The sequence below is a fragment of the Monodelphis domestica genome, chromosome 5 (assembly GCF_027887165.1).
Source record: "Monodelphis domestica isolate mMonDom1 chromosome 5, mMonDom1.pri, whole genome shotgun sequence".
Lineage (NCBI taxonomy): Eukaryota > Metazoa > Chordata > Mammalia > Didelphimorphia > Didelphidae > Monodelphis > Monodelphis domestica.
Window position 1 is genome coordinate 7009802 of NC_077231.1, and position 16526 is coordinate 7026327.

Consider the following 16526-nt stretch of genomic DNA (forward strand, 5'->3'; position numbering starts at 1 on the left):
GGATATAGTAACACCATTAGTACCTACCTCAGAAAGTTGTGAAGAGGCTCAAATAAAATATTTTAAATATTTCAAAGCATTATATGTCAGATACTGTTCTTACCATTGGAAATATCTAAAGCACAAAGACTAAGGAATTTCAGCCTCTGACTGCTAAGGAGTAAAATAAATGCTTACTGAATGAATGAATCTAAACTATGAATTGGATAAACTGGATATACTCCATTGTATGTGTGTTGGGGGAATCCACACATGGCAAGGAATGAGACTATAACAATTAGATCTTGTTTCCCAATTCTTGTGGTGCTGATCCTGTTGCATTTACCCCCCCCCCACTTTTTTTTTAACCTCTACCTTTTATCTTTGTATCAGTTTTAAGGCAGAAGAGTGGTAAGGGCTGGGCAATGAGGGTTAAGTGATTTGGCCAGGAAGTGTCTGAGGTGAGAGTTGAACCCAGGTCCTCCCGACTCCAGGCCTGTTCCCCTATCCATTGTGCTACTTAGCTGTCGTGCTCTATTTATCTTTAAAAAGTTCTCAATTTCCTCCAGTAACACAAAAAACACAATTTTATTTCAGTCACACATAGGAAAAAAGAACAAGATACAGTTGTTAAATGAGACAAAGTTGAACCATGCAGATGTAACAGAAAAATAGTGGTGACAGTACTCAATATTACACAAGTGATACTAAACAGAAAGGAAAGAAGCCGTGTGTGTGAGCTATGTGTAATAAAACAAGGTGAGCTAGATATTTAGGAAACAAGATCACATCATTTCACAGTCGGGGCAGGAGCCTCCTAATGGCAATGGGAAGAAAAGTCTTGTAGTGACCAGGTTTGTTCATCATAGAGATTCATCTGTGCAGGGACATAGGAAACTGAAGGGAGAAAGAATGGTTGGCAGAAAGCTGCTCCAGAGATCACATCCAGTAAAAACAGAAAATAGACATTGGAGGGTAATGTAGCTAGATCTAGTCTAGGTCCAACGGACAAAGAGATACATTCCAGACATATAACAGGCATCTCACATGAAAAAGAGAGAGATGTGATTAGGGGACTTCCACTATTCAGATATCAGTTAGGGGTGCTAGGAACTGACTTAGCTGGTTAATACTGTAATCTTCTTGAAAGTGGAGAAAGCGAGTCATTCTGGACTTGATTCTAACCAATTCAGGTACCAGGAATGCAGATGGCTATGACAGAGCTCATTCTCAAGGTATTTCCTCTAATGGAGGGAAAGAGTAGAATGCCAATGCTTTACTTCCCCTCCAAGTACTCTACAATCCAGGGATATCCATCTCCTACCTTGGGGCATTTTTATAGACTGTCTACCACGTTTGGTATGCTCTCTCTAATCATCTCTGCCTCTGGCTTCTTTCTTTTCAATTCTTTTTAAACCCTTACCTTCCACCTTAGAATCAATACTATGTATTGATTCTAAAGGCAGAAGAGTGGTAAAGGCTAGACATTGGGGAGTTAAGTGACTTGCCCAGGGTCACACAGCTAGGAAGTGTCCGATATCAGATTTGAACCCAAGACCTCCTGTTTCTAGGCCTGGCTCTCAATCCACTGATCTACCCAGCTGCCCCTCACTGGCTTCTTTTGAGTCCCAGCTAACATATCTTCTACAGGAAGCCTTTCCCAATCACCCTTTATACTCATGCCTCCCCTCTAAGACCATCTCCCACGTATCCTGCATACTCTTGTTTAACATATAATTGTTTGCTTTTTGGGAGCAGGGACTTTTTTCCTTCCTTTGCATCTCTAGATTTAAAGTACAGTGTCTAGCATATAGTCGGTGCTTAATGTTTATTGATTTGACACAAATAACTGATATAAAAGGAGTAAAATAAGCACCAAGAGGTCCAAGAAAAGTCCTGAGAAACTTGAAGGAAAGATTATTTTTACTTGGTGATAGGAGTGGGAGGGTGAGGCTGTGTGTGTGAAAGCTTCATGGAAATGTTTCTTAGCTGAAAATCAATAAAGCCTTGGTTAAGTGCTTGGCACAAGGTGAACAAAGGGCCAGAGAGTTTAGTACATTGTCAAATCAAGAAGAAAAGGGATCAGGGTCTTATTTTGTCCTATCTAAACCTATATATTGCCCAACTCAAGTCAAAAATGCTTAAAAACATGTCAAATGTGACAGTCTGGGGCTAGAAAAGGAGATAGTAGGTTAAGGAAAGAAACAAGTATTTATTATGTGCCTACTATGTGACAGACATTGTGAAAAAGCTTTATATTCTTTCATTTGACCCTCACAACAAACTTGGGAGGGAGGTGCTATTATGATTTCTATTTTGCAGTTGAAGAAACTGAGGCTATACTTAGGCTTTAGAATGCAAAGAATGAAAACAGTCCCTTCTATCAAAGGAGCTTATATTCTATTGGGAGAGAGCAAATACAAACTAAGTATATACAGAATAGAGTATAAATACAGAGCAGGGAAGGTACTAGCAGCTGGGGCATCAGGAAAGGCTATACCTTGTCAAGCAGTCAGTAACTAATAGGAGGAGAGGAGAGGCAGCCCATGCCAAGCAGAAGAGATGGTCAGTGAGTGCCAAGGCATAGAGATGGGTAATGGAGTGCTTCCTGAGAATAACAAAGGGAAGATCAGTTTGACTAGATCAGAAAATGTGGAAAACAGGAAAAATGCATGGTAAGAAAGAAAGAAGGTTGGAAAGAGACTGGGGCTAGGTTGGAATGTGCTTAAAAAACCCATTGATAAGGGCAACTGGGTGGCTTAAGTAGGTTCAAATTTGGCCTCAGATAATTCCTGGCTATGTGACCCTGGGCAAGTCACTACTCTTCTGCCTTGAAACTAATACATAGCATTGATTCCATGATGGAAGGTAAAAAAAATACAAACACACACACACAGTTGATATTTTTATCCCAGAGACATATAATGATTAAAATTCTTTTTTTTTGTTTTGTTTTTTGAATTGAAAATTTTTATTTAATTAGTTAATTTGGAGTATTTTTCCATGGTTACATGATTTATATTCTTTTCCTCCCTCCCCTCCCCTCTGTAGCAATTCCACTGGGTTTTACCTGTGTCATTGATCAAGACCTATTTCCATATTATTGATAATTGCACTAGGGTGATCGTTAATGATTAAATTTCTTGAGAGGAAGTATTTCTTAGTTTTAAAAGAATTTATTCCTGGACCCATCAAGACATCCTAATTATGGTCAAAGGATTCCCTTAACTCTTCAAAGACCTGAAAACTCCTGGCTGAGAAACTATATATTCTTTGGGGAGCTTACCAGTTTACTAGGGGAGCTTCTCTCTTGAATATCCCAAGACAACTCTAATTGGTAAATAGCTAATTAGGAGGTAGTCCATGAAACCCTCAGCCCCTCTCTGCACCAGCAAGTGATGATTTGCCACAAAAGAAAAGAATCACTGTAAAACCTCCCTGTCAACCAGACTTTATGAAATGAACGCATTCCTGGGGATTCCCAAGTACAAAGGAAATATAAAAACTTGTAGTCTGTATAATGTCTGTGACATACATAAAATCTCTACTATACAGGTACTGATGTGGGCCCTTCTACTCCAGGGCCCTGATATGAGAATACAGTATATGAAAAAAAATTTTCACAGGAGTCAAGGGAGTTTGAATAGGGGAGTTAGAGCTTCACTTCAGGAAAATCCCTTTGGAAGCTGTATGCAGGTTGGATTGTAATAGAAAGAGATTTGAGTTCTTTGAAACAATCAAGTTGAGAGGTGGTGAGGCCTTGAAGTAAAGTGGTGGCTTTGGGAGTACAGAAAAAGATCAGATGTAAGATCCTCAATTAAATGTTTTCCAAGGGATTAAATTGGAATAGAAGGAGTCTCATCAAGAGGCATTAATTGGGGTGGCTAGGTAGCTCAGTAAATGTATATAACTCCAGGCCTGGAATCTGGAGGACCTGAATTCAAATCTGGCCTTAGATTCTTCTTAGCTGTGTGACCCTGGGCAAGTCACTTAAGGCCACCTGTCTAGCTAATTTTAAGACAAAGTAAGGGTTTAAAAAAAAAAGAGGCATTTATTTATTAGTGCTTGCCATGTGCCACAGTAGATGAATGGGAAAAGGGCATCGTTTTCCATGAATGCTGTCTTGTCTCACCCTCCTGTAGTAGAGCCTTTGTGCTGCTGTTTTGTACTAGTAAAGGGCAGATATTTCCATTTATTTCTATTAAATTTTATCTCATCAGACAACTGCTTCATGCTAGCTCTCTCTCCCTCCAATCCAGGTCACAAGGAAATCAGGTAAGCAAATCATTTCTCCTTTCACCTAAGCCAGTGACAGAAATCTCAAAGAGAAAGGATCTATGGTCCTTCAGGTTCACAATGAGCCAGTAACCAACACCTCCAGCATATAGAGAGCAAGGCAGCTAGTTCTGGAACTACTTAATGTTGCTCCCAATCAGCCCCCATCTATGCATTTTGTTTATTTTAAAAAATACAGTTGCTGTGTGGCCCTGAGCAAGTCACTTAATCCCACTGCCTTGTCCTTACAGCTCTTCTGCCTTGGAACCAATATCTAATGTTGAATCTAAGACAGAAGGTAAGGGTTAATTAAACACAGAGAGGCCCCTAAAGCTCACAGTACTATATTATCCTTTCAGCAAGGCCTCTCAAGCCAGTCAAATATTAGGCTGGATTAATGGAAGCCATGTCTGCAACACAGCACTGTAATAGTTTCTCTGTCCTCTGTTCTGCTTAGATCCCATGTAGAGTCCATCAAAATGCTGGAGGCTTCCTCTGGAGAGTCTGAGCAGCCTCATTACCAGAAGGGAAAGATTCTAGATGAGATTTATAAAAATAACAATGACTACCGCCTAGTGCTGATGTCTCCCAATGGCCCTAGATGCCAATATTGTCAGCCTCCATTAAGGGATGTGCCCAAGTCCCCCGGGCTGCCCTGCTCCAAACCTACTGTGTGTGTAGGCAGGACTGGCTGCCACTGGAGTCGCTTCTAAATTCACCAGTGGTCAGACTAGGCCCTGGCTTAAATCACAGACGTCACTGGAGAGTGGCCATGGCAATCAGAGGGTACAGCCATGCTGAATGCTCTGGGGCAATGAGTCCATAACCAGAACCTGGGGTCTGGGAGCCCCAGAGCATCCACACCTTGGAGAAGACACACCCCAGAGGTCATTCTACCCAATAAGGGCTCCACACCCCGAAAGAACACGTGACCACTGGGGTCACACCCGGAAAAGCCACGAAGTCACATGAGGAGTACACAACAAAGAGAAGACCCGCGGCCACAAAAGGCCACACCCGAGAAGCCGGTCCCCACGAGGCCTCAAAGCACTTTAATCCCAGCCATCACGTGAGTCATCCCCAGAGCTCCTCCCCCAGACTCGCGGTAGGAAGCTCGTGGTCCGCCCCCGCCCCTGGGAAAACTGAGGCTCAGGAAGGGCCCTGGCCCGGCCCCACCTTCCTCGGGCTCCCGCTGCCGCGCCTCGGCCTCCTCATCCGGGCCCTCAGCCCGCCGCCACAGGAAGGAGAAGGCCTTGGACACGAGTCTGAGCATGGCCGGGCCTCGCCTCACCACACGCCACTTGTCCCGCGGCTCCGCGTCCCCTTCCTCCTCCTCAACTAGGCTGCTGGCACGCCTCCGAGGAGCGACCCAGCCCGCCCACGTGATCCCCACTAAGCGCGAGGCCTGCGTGTGCACGCCCGCCGCTTCGGCCAATAAGAGGACAGCCCGCGCTCCGCAGCCGTTAGCCCCGCCCCCACGCGCTCTCACGCCCTCGCGCCCTGAAGGAAATGGCACCATTACGGAGTCCTCCTCGTGGTGGAATTGAGGAGGAGGCCCTCCTCTTGGGCATGAGGCACAAGCTGCGCAAAGGCTTCCAGTGATGACATGGATCCCTGAGTGTGTGAGGACAGCCTCTCCCCACCACCCTTTAACCTCTTTGTAGACCCGACCCTGGAAATAGCTGGACCCCATACTAGGTATAGAAAACAAGAAAAGCCACTCGACCTGATGAACTGGAGGGGGGGGGAGTGGGGATGGGGATGGGGACGGACTTGGACAAAAATCTTCCTTTTCACCTTCCCCTACCTCCCCCATTTGAGGGCAAGCCCCAACCCTTGCGAGTAGATACAGATAATTATATAATGATTTGAAGAAGAATCAATTCCTTATGACTATTTGAAGTGGGACCTTTAACAAAGAAACTTTCCTCCAGTTAATGTTTCCCTGTTTAATCTTAGCTGCATTCAATTCATTTGTGAGGAAGGAAAAATGTTTAATCACATACATTTTATTTAACGTATTAAAATTCTCCATTTTTATCTGTGATCCTTTCTATCCTTTGTGCATGAACTTCCTGGGCCTCTATAATTTCTTCCTTGTACCTCTAATTTGTTTATGATGCCACCTTTTATGTTTAGGCCATGAACTTCAATTCCTGCCTGATGACTGTTCAGTTTTTCTGGCAGTCTTTGTGTCTTTAGGTTTATCGAGAGGGCTGTTGGAATTTTCCTCCATATGTGTCACATACCTCACCAGTTCCACAATTAACTTTTTTTTTTTCTTTCTTTACTTTGCCTTGGAAAGGCCAGTAAGGGCTAGGCATTTGGTGTTGATTTACCCAGGGTCAAACAGCTAGGAAGTGTCTGAGTCCAAATTTGAACTTGGGTCATCCTATCCATTAAGCAACCTAGTTTGTCCCCACTGATTCACTTTATTCTAAACTAGGACCAAAATTGTTTTGATGATTACTGCTTTGGAGTACGGATGGCTATCAGGTACTGCAAGGTCTCCTACTTTTCCCCATTATGTCTCTTGACGTTCTTGACATTTTAATCTTCCAGATGAATTTTGTTAATTTTTTTCCTAGGGCTTCAAAATAATTCTTTGGTAGTTTGCCATTGAATAACTAAGTTAAGGTGGGTAATGTAATTTTTATTATATTTTCTCAATCTACCCCAAAGCAGTAATATTTTTTAGTTATCTAGGTATGTACATATTTTTTATTTCCTTGAATGTTTTGTAGTTGTATTCTTTTATATCGGGTGGATGGACTCCCAAATATTTTATATATTCTGTAGACATTTTAAATGAAACTTTTCTTCCCCCTAGACTTGATTGGTAATATATAGAAATGCTCATGATCTTTGTGTTCTATCTTCAGTTTGCCCCTCTGGTTTTATAGATCTGACAGTTTTTATTTCTGTTTTTTTGAAATAGAAGATCCAGATCTTTTAATTTTTTAATCATGGTTGTAAGAGAGTTCCACAACTTAAATTTTCTCTCTGCAAACTTTTCCAGGTCATTTTTTTTTTAATATATCAGGTAGGCTACATTTTCTTCTATTTTTTCAACTTTTTAATTTTGTTCTAATATTTCTTACTATTTCAAAGGGTTGTTGATCTCTGATCTAGTTTTCAAGGAATTTTCACTCTAAGCGCTTATGATACTCCAGCACTTTAATTTTTTAAGAAATTCTCAATTTCTTCTAGGTCCTTATATAATTCTTATGAAACTCCCCATTTTTTTTCTTTGAGTCTCTGCTTGCAGTTGTTATGGAATTGAATTTGAAATAATTTTTTTATATTTGATGGTGCTTTCTTTGATTTTTTTAACTCTCCAGGTTTGGTTCCTGAACTAGGGCCTTGTGCCAGGACTTTACCATGCCTGTTGTTGAATTGTGGTTGGTCAGCCTGGATCCCCTGGGTTGGTTGGTTTTCACCTCCTTGGGTTTAGTTCCCCTTGGATCTATGAGGTTCAGAACACTGGATCTGGCTTTACTGATAGTATCCACAGCTGATTTTTTGGTGCAGTTTTGAGAAGGAATAAATCATTATGGTTTCTCATTAGATTTCTTGATCATCATTCACTGCTGCAAAATTCATAGGTTTTTGGAAGGAGGTGTGTGGGAACTGGGGGGCTGGCCTGTCTGCCCTTCAGGATGCTGATAGAAAGTTAGTTTCTTCCAACTTTAAAATTATGAGATTTTGTAGTGGGAGGCACAGAAAAGGGTCAGATTAGTTTAGTAGAACTTAGTACAAATAATAGTAAAAGTTGGCAGAAAAGATAAATTTAATAAGGTCCAAAGGCTTGCCACCATGCCTGGTACAAAGTAAATACTTAATAAATACCTTATCTGTTGATTATGGGATTTGTGAAATTAGCCAGGATAGGTAAAGGTGTGTTTGGCCTACTATTGTGAATTTCCTTTTAAAAGATTTGCTGAATTATTTGTTATATTAGCTCTAGAATAGAATTAATTATTTGGGGTCACTTTGCTACTTTCATAGCTAATATGTAAGGTAGATCAAAATTTAGAATTTCTGATTCTTAAAGAAGTGTGGTAGCTGACAGACCTAAAAGGATTTCTAAAAGGATTTCAAGTCACATTTAGAATTATTGTATTTTTTCTTGTTTACAGCAAACATTTACTGAATGTGTGTATATATCCTGTATGTATATAGAATGATGTTCTGGGTGTAAAGGGAAAGACAAAAAGACAGTCATGGCGTTTGTCTAGTGAGGATGATAAGATGTACACAAATAACCTTAAAAGAGCATTTGGATAATGCCATTATGGCAGTTCAGAAGAGGCAAAAATTACTTTCTAATGGGTCATAGAGTGACACAGAAGGGAACTTAAGAGGCCATTTAGTCCCAACTTCTCATTTTATAGATAAGGAAACTGAGAGACTTGCTCAAGATAATACAGGCAGTAAATGGCCAAGCCAGGGCCTGAACTGTGGGCCTCTGCCTCTAGACTAATCAATCAGTAAACATTCATTAAATGTCTACTCTGTGCCAGGCTCTGTACTCTGGAAGATACAAAGAAAGACAAAGGATGGGCCCTGCTCTCAAGCTTACAATCTAATGAGGGAGCCAGTATACAAATAAATATATATAAAGCAAGCTATACACCAGATAAATAGAGAATAATTAAAAGAAGGAAGGCTTTGGAATTAGGAGGGATTGGAGAGGGTTCCTGTAGAAAATGGGATTTTAGTTGGAACTTAAAGGAAGCCAGGGAAGCCATAGAATGGAAGAGAGAGAGCATTCCAGGCATGGGGGACAGCCAGAGACAATGCCTAGAATCAAGGGCTCATTCCTGGAACAGGCAGAAGGAGTATGTTGGAGAGTAAGGTGTAATAAGCCTGGACCTCCAAAATAGTGAAAAAGTCTGTAATGCAGCTACGGGAATTGAAGAAAAGGACTCTTGAATTCAGTGCCTGTATCCTGTCACATATGTTGTATTTGCTGATTGTTTTAAGAATTAATTTTGATTGTTAAGTTCACATATTAATCAAATCTATAGTGTTCCATTTCACTCTACCACTCTCTGTTATTGTGTTTTGACCATTAGCTATATGTGCTGTTCCTCCCCAATTACTGGACTGGAGAAAATACCATTGTAAAAATCCATAAACAAGTTGTGCAAACCCTTTTCCATAGCAAAACCATAAGCTCTTATGGATACTGGGCTTGTCACCAGATCCATTGAGGTCACATGTTGCCTAAATGGCCTTTTGTTCCTTTTTGCCTTGTTAATTGTCACATGGATGATGATGGAAGGACTCCATCAAGCTGATCACAACCTATATACAACCTTTGGAGAATTTAATGACTTAAGAATTTAAATTGATTTTTAAGATGTCTTCAGAAATGATTTTTAGATATCCAGTAGCACACTACCTCTGACTGATCATTTGCCTACCTCTGAGTTGTTTGTAACAAGAGGTAAAGGGTCCATTTAGTAGCTGAAGTGAAGTGCTGTAGCACTATTATATTCCCCACCTCTGCATTTATAAAAATGTAATGGATGAGATATATAAAGACATGCCTTTTATGGCTGTTACAGTCTAATATCAGAGAAACTGGGAAGGTTTTTCTAGGGGGAGTGGTACCCCTGGATGGATTTCCCATGAAGCCTAAGTAGCTTCTGGATGATTTTTAACTATTCAGCTTAATCTACCTCCACCAGAATGATCTAGATTCTTGGTGACATTTGAGACCCAAAAAGAAAGGTTTTCATCAGCAGTACAGAGATTTATGTTTTTTTTTTCTCTGAGCTCTTCTGCCACATTTTGGAATGATTGTAGTACTAGACTTTGTTAAAAGATTTATCATCCAAGGTTGAAAGATTTGCTAGATCTGGAAAACTTGTGACAATTGTTCATGCGTTCATAGGTTTTTTTTTAAATGTCACACAGCAACTCGTGTGAATCCTATATGATAGCAGGTTTGTTAGCTATTGTAATTTAAATGTACTCTTATGATTTTGGGAATTTGGGTACTTCTTGAATGTGAATTAGCTGTTATACTGCTTTGAAAAGCTGTTACTTGGTAAAAATCATTTGCACTCACACTGTGAATCATGGCCAAGTTAAAAAGGAAATAGATCTCATTTGCCCTGGGTCTGCTTAATCCAGGCAGAGATTAATTAGCTCTCAATCAGGAAGGGTAGTAGTTGGAAGCTAGTCTCTTAGGAAACTAGGAAGTAGTCAGCCTTTCACTCACCCAACTAAGTAGTCCAGGAGTCAGAGTCTAAGTTGAAGTTGAACTCCAAGCCCACAATCCAAGCCACAGTCTCCAACACAGTGTTCTGGGACAAACCCCTGAGGCAACAGGCTTTAGGTGTTGTTGGAGCAGCAAAAAGGCGTCTGGAATTCTCAGTCAACATTGGGGGGGGGAATCAGACAACTGCTCAGAAGAGATTAAGGGGTTTGTTTTTCTGGCTCTGGATGCAAGACTCTTATAATATTGTTCATATGCAGAACCAGGCCACCATCCAGGGTTGTGATCTCAGGATGAGGAGGAGCACTAGAGGACACTTGTGGCCATAGGGGAGCAAGGGACCTTGGTCACAGTACCAAGAAGGAAAAGAGTACTTGGGGTTACTCACAGACCAGAACACAGGACAGGAAAGTATTAAACACACCTCTCTTTACATCATACCACCTTGGAAGAATTGAAAGCAGATGGATTTCCAGAGGCAGCTCTGAAGGCAGTTGTACAAAAAAACTGAAGTTTGGAACAATATTCCCTTTATCTCTGTTACAGACCAACTTTAACAGTTTTTTAAACTAAAAAAAGAAAAAGCAGAAAAATTAGCAAACAACAACATAGTTATTTTGGTGACAGGGTAGACTCAAACTCAGAACAATAACAAAGGTAATATTGCTACATCCAGAGCATCCAAAAAAAAAATAGTAGTTGCTTTGAAGCCCAAAAAGAATTAATCAAAGAAATCAAAAAGGATTTTAAAAATCAAATAAAATAAGTAAGAAAAAAATTGGAAAAAGAAATGAGAGTGATGCAGGAAAATCATGAAAGAAAGAGTCAACAGCTTGATAAAGGAGGCACAAAAATACTAAAGAAACTAATATCTTTTAAAAAATAGAATAAGCCAATTGGTAAAAGAGGCACAAAAATCCAAAGAAGAGAATAACTTCTTTAAAAGCAGAATTAGCCAGATGTCTAAAAGAGACTACAGCATATTATCACAAAGATTATTCACTATGACCCAGTGGAATTTATACCAGGAATGCAAGGCTAGTTCAACATTAGGAAATCTAGCCACATAATTGACCATATCCACAACCAAATTAATAGAAATTACATGATTATCTCAATAGATGCAGAAAAAGCCTTTGACAAAATACAACACCCATTCCTATTGAAAACACTAGAAAGTATAGGAATAAAAGGGACTTTCCTCAAAATAATAAAGCAGTGTTAATTTAAAATCATCAGCAAGTTATCGCAATGGGGATAAGTTAGAATCTTTCCCAATTTCCAGTAACATTAAGAGAGAAGCAAGGATGCCCCTTATCACCACTATTATTTAATATTGTACTTTTCTAGTACAATCCTAGTGGTAACAATTAGAGAAGAAAAAGAAATTGAAGGGATCAAAGTAGGCAGGAGGAAACCAAACTATCATTCTTTGCAGATGATATGATGGTATACTTAGAGAATCTGAGATAATCAACTAAAAAGCTAGTGGAAATAACTTTATCAAAGTTGCAGGGTACAAAATAAAACCACATAAATCATCAGCAATTCTATAGATTTCCAACAAAATTCAGCAGCAAGAATTGGAGAAACTCCATTTAAAATTACTCTAGACAATATAAAATATTTGGGAATATATTTGCCAAGACAAACTCAGGAATTATATGACTATAATTATAAAACACTTTTCATATAAATAAAACTAGATCTAAACAATGGGTAGGGTAAGCTAATATAAAAGTGACAATCCTACCTAAATTAATTTACTCATTCAGTGCCATACCTATCAAACTACCAAAAACCTCATTGATAGAATTAGAAAAAATTATAACAAAGTTCATCTGGAAAAACAAAAGATCGAGAATATCAAGGGAACTAATGGAAAAAAAAGGTGAAAATAGTACCAGATATTAAACTATACTATAAAGCAATGATCATCAAAACAATATGGTACTAAGAGATAGAAGAGTGGATCAGTGGAAAATACGGGGTTTAAATGACTTCAGCAAGCTAGTGTTTGATAAACCCAAGGATTCCAGGTTTGGGTATAAGAACCCACTATTTGCCAAAAACTGCTGGGAAAACTGAAAACAGTTAGGAAAAAATTAGGTTTAGATCAACATCTCACACCGTATTCCAAGATAATTCAAAATGGGCAAATGTCTTAAATACAAAGAAGGAAATTGTAAGTAAATTAGGTGAACACAGAATAGTATACCTGTCAGATCTATGGGAAAGGAAAGAATTTAAGACCAAGCAAGAGATATAGAACAAGAAGTAAAATGAATAATTTTGATTACATTAAATTAAAAAGGTTTTGTAGAAACTAAACCAATGTAGCCAAAATTAGAGGGGAAGAAACAAACTGGGGGGAAAATTATAACAAAAATCTCTAATAAAGGTCTAATTTGTCAAATTCATAAGGAACTAAGTCAAATGTACAAGAAATCAAGTCATTCCCCAATTGACTAATGGTCAAGGGACATGAATAGAAAGTTTTTTGATGTAGAAATCAAAACTTTCAATAATCAGATGAAAAAGTGTTCTAAATCCCCCCTGATTAGAGAAATGCAAATCAAAGCAACTCTTGAGGTACCACCTCATACCTAGCAGATTGTTCAATGTGACAGTAAAGGAAAATAAATGTTGGAGGGGATGTGGCAAAATCGGGACACTAATGCATTGCTGGTGGAGTTGTGAATTGATCTAACCATTCTGGAAGGCAATTTGGAATCATGCTGAAAGGGCTTTAACATAATACATTCCCTTTGATCCAACAACACCACTACTAGATTTGTACCCCAAAGAGATAATTTAAAAAAGGGTTGTACAAAAATCATAGCTGCGCTCTTTGCAATGGCAAAAGATTGAGAAATGAGGTAGTGTCCCTTGATTGGGGAATAGCTGAACAAATTGTGGTATGGGATGGTGACGGAATGCTTATTGTGTTATAAGGAATGATGAACTGCTTGATTTCTATATGAACTGGAAAGACCTCCACAAACTGATGTGGAACTAAATGAGCAGAACCAGGAGAACATTGTACACAGAAAGTGAAACATTGTGGAACCATCCTGTGGGGTATTCCAGATATAAACAAATCTTGAAAGTATTAAAGATGCATCCAATAACTGACTCTTATAAGCAAAGTCCTCATGTACCAGACTTATGGATATATTTCTAATATTTCACATAATTGATTTCTGGATCCTTGCATTGCATTGGGACTCAAATCTTGTGGTGTTCTGACCACTCCCCTCACCTGCAGTCCAAAGGTCAAATGAACTTCTGGCCTGGTCGATGGCCACTACATTGTCTTAGCCATCTTCTCTTTCATCTTATTGTTGTTTACTATTAAACTCTCTACCATGTCACATGTTTAATTAACTATCTCCCATTTCCCCATTCCTTAGAATTTCAATAAAAACTGTGTCCATCAGAGGAGCTGAATACCATGCTGTTGAATCCTCTGTTCCTGTGTCTCTTTGTTTTTGCTTTATGTTCTCTCTATCTTAGTCTTTAAAACCTTCTACCCGTTTTCACTCAGTCCTCAACTTCTCTTTCAGGTAGTCAATCCATGTTAGAATATTTTGTAACTGCTGATCAGTTACATATACAGTGCTACTAATAGCAGTGCAATGGTCCAGGACAATCCTGAGGAACTTATGAGAAAGAATGCTATCCACCTCAAGAGAAAGAACTGTGAGAGCAGAAACCCAGAAGAAAACATATGATTTATCACTTGTTTATATGGGTATAGGATTTGGGGTTTTGTTTTTAAAAGATTATTACAAAAATGAATAATATGAAAATAGGTATCAAGTGATAACACATATATAACCCAGTGGAATTGCTTGTCAGAAAGAAAATTAATCATGCAACCATGGAAAAATATTTTAAAATAAATAAGAAAGAAAACCCCCCAAACCAAATATAACAATATATAAATATAAATGAATATAATAAATAATAAAACAATAAACAAATAAAAATAAATGAATATAAAATAAATATAAAAAATGATAAATCACTATTAGAGAAATGGAAATTAAAACAACTCTGAGATACCACCTCACCTATCAGATTGTCTATTATGAGAGAAAAGGAAAATGACAAAACTTGGAGGGGATGTGGAAAAATTGAGATGTACTGTTATGGGAGTTGTGAACTGATTCAATCATTCTGGGGAACAATTTGAACCTATGCCCAAAGGGCCATAAAACAGTATATACTCTTTGTCACAGCAATACCATTACTAGGTTTGTATCCTGAAGAGATTTTTTAAAAAGATGCGGTGGGAGGATCTATATGTAGACAAGTATTTAAAGAGCTTTTTCGTTTGTGGGGTCAAAGATTTGAAAAGTGAGGGGATACCCATCAGTTGGTGAATGGCTGAGTAAGTTGTAATAGACTGGTGTTTTAAGAAATTGACAAGCATGAGGGCAACTAGATGGGTCAGTGGATTGAGAGGCCTACAGACAGGAGGTCCTGGGTTCAAATGTGGCCTCAGACATTTCCTAGGTGTATGACTCTGGGCAACTCACTTAATCCCAATTGCTTGCCCCTTACTACTCTTTTGCCTTAGAATCAATACCCAGTTTTAATTTTAAGATGGAAGGTAATGGTTGAAAAAAAAACAAAGAAACAGAAAGAAATGACAAGCTGTTGGAGTTCAGAAAAACCTGGAAAGACATACAAACTGGAGCAAAATGAAATAAGCAGAATCAGAAAATTATACAGTGGCAGTAATACTATATGATGGACACCTGTGAATAACAATTGTTTCCATAATCTAATGATCCAAAAGTATCCCAAGGACTCATGATAAAATATTCCATCTGCTACCAGAGAAAAAGAACTGATAGAATCTGAATCCAGACTAAAGCAACCTTTTTTTTTACTTCCTTTCTTAGTTTTTTTTCTTCCACAAAACTTCATATGGGAAAAATGTTTTATGTGATTGCTTATGAATAACCCATATGAGATTGCTTACATCTTAATGGGGTGGGAGGAGGGAAAGAAGGAGAAAGAGAAGTAGAGACTCAATATTCTTTGAAAAATGTTAGAAACTGTTGTTACATGTAACTAGGGGGCAAAAAATAAAATTTAATTAAAAAAAAAAGAAGAAAGCCAGCCACCTCCTCTCCTCCCTTTCCTAAACCATCTTGAGTCCTGCTTCTGACTTAGCTAGTGGTTCCATTTTACCTTCATAATCAAATATAAAATTCTCTTTTAAAGTCCCAATCCTGTTCTCCCTTTCCATTCTTACATGTTCCTTTCCTCTGCATGCTCTACAGCCACTTTGAGAGCCAAGCCAGGGGTCTCTCAGAGGGGAGGGTCCTTCTGTATAGATGTGACAGTCCAGTCAGATAAATGATGAGAGACACTGAATGCTCAATCTGTGTTTAGGCATCACCCAGTCTTCTGCCATGGCACAGAGGTTGGTTTATTTTATAGGTTCAGTGAGTACATTCTTGGTACTCAATCATTTTTCAACATACATGTTTCCATAGAATTTAACAACAGACATGAAGCCTAAGGAGATAGTGAAGAAACATTGTTGCTACAACAGAGATGGAGATAAATGACATGAGTAGGGTGATTTGGAGGTTAGTCCCTCCTGACCTAAAGGGTGACCAGCTAAGAGAATCATTGTTACATTGTTACAATCAATCACAATTACTTAGGAAATGGATAACAAAACATTTTGTAGTTAGGTACAGGGTTAAAGGGCAATTTAAAACAGACCAGAATTGAGATCTTCCTCAATTTCCAAGTTGTATATTTCTTGTGCTTGATTCAGGCACCTGGCAAGGTTGCTTGGTTGTTATATAACAAATCAATGGAGTGTGTCCTGTAGACCTGGGCTTGAAGGTGATTGCCTGGCTTGTAATGGGAGTGAATGTAACTCTGTGGAGAGGGAAAGGACGGGGGTAATGGGTAATAATCTTTAGGTTTTAATTCTGTGAATGTAATCTTTTAGGGTAATAATCTGGAGGGGTTAAGGTGGGATATATGTGTGTTAACCCCATAAGTATTTGCT

The 16526-nt window shown here is 38.9% G+C and overlaps 2 protein-coding genes across 2 annotated transcripts in view; one reads left to right on the forward strand and one right to left on the reverse strand.

Annotated features, from left to right (window-relative positions):
- The window catches only part of MOV10L1 (Mov10 like RISC complex RNA helicase 1), a 77794-nt gene extending 72145 nt beyond the window's left edge, over positions 1–5649 (reverse strand). Inside the window, exon 1 of the mRNA XM_056797573.1 lies at positions 5431–5649. Coding sequence (XP_056653551.1) covers positions 5431–5527 — 97 coding nt within the window. The 5' untranslated portion in view covers positions 5528–5649. The remainder of the gene's footprint in view (positions 1–5430) is intronic.
- The window catches only part of MLC1 (modulator of VRAC current 1), a 56685-nt gene continuing 45717 nt past the window's right edge, over positions 5559–16526 (forward strand). The window contains exon 1 of the mRNA XM_056797593.1: positions 5559–5952. The gene's annotated coding sequence lies outside the window, so the exon portion shown is untranslated. The remainder of the gene's footprint in view (positions 5953–16526) is intronic.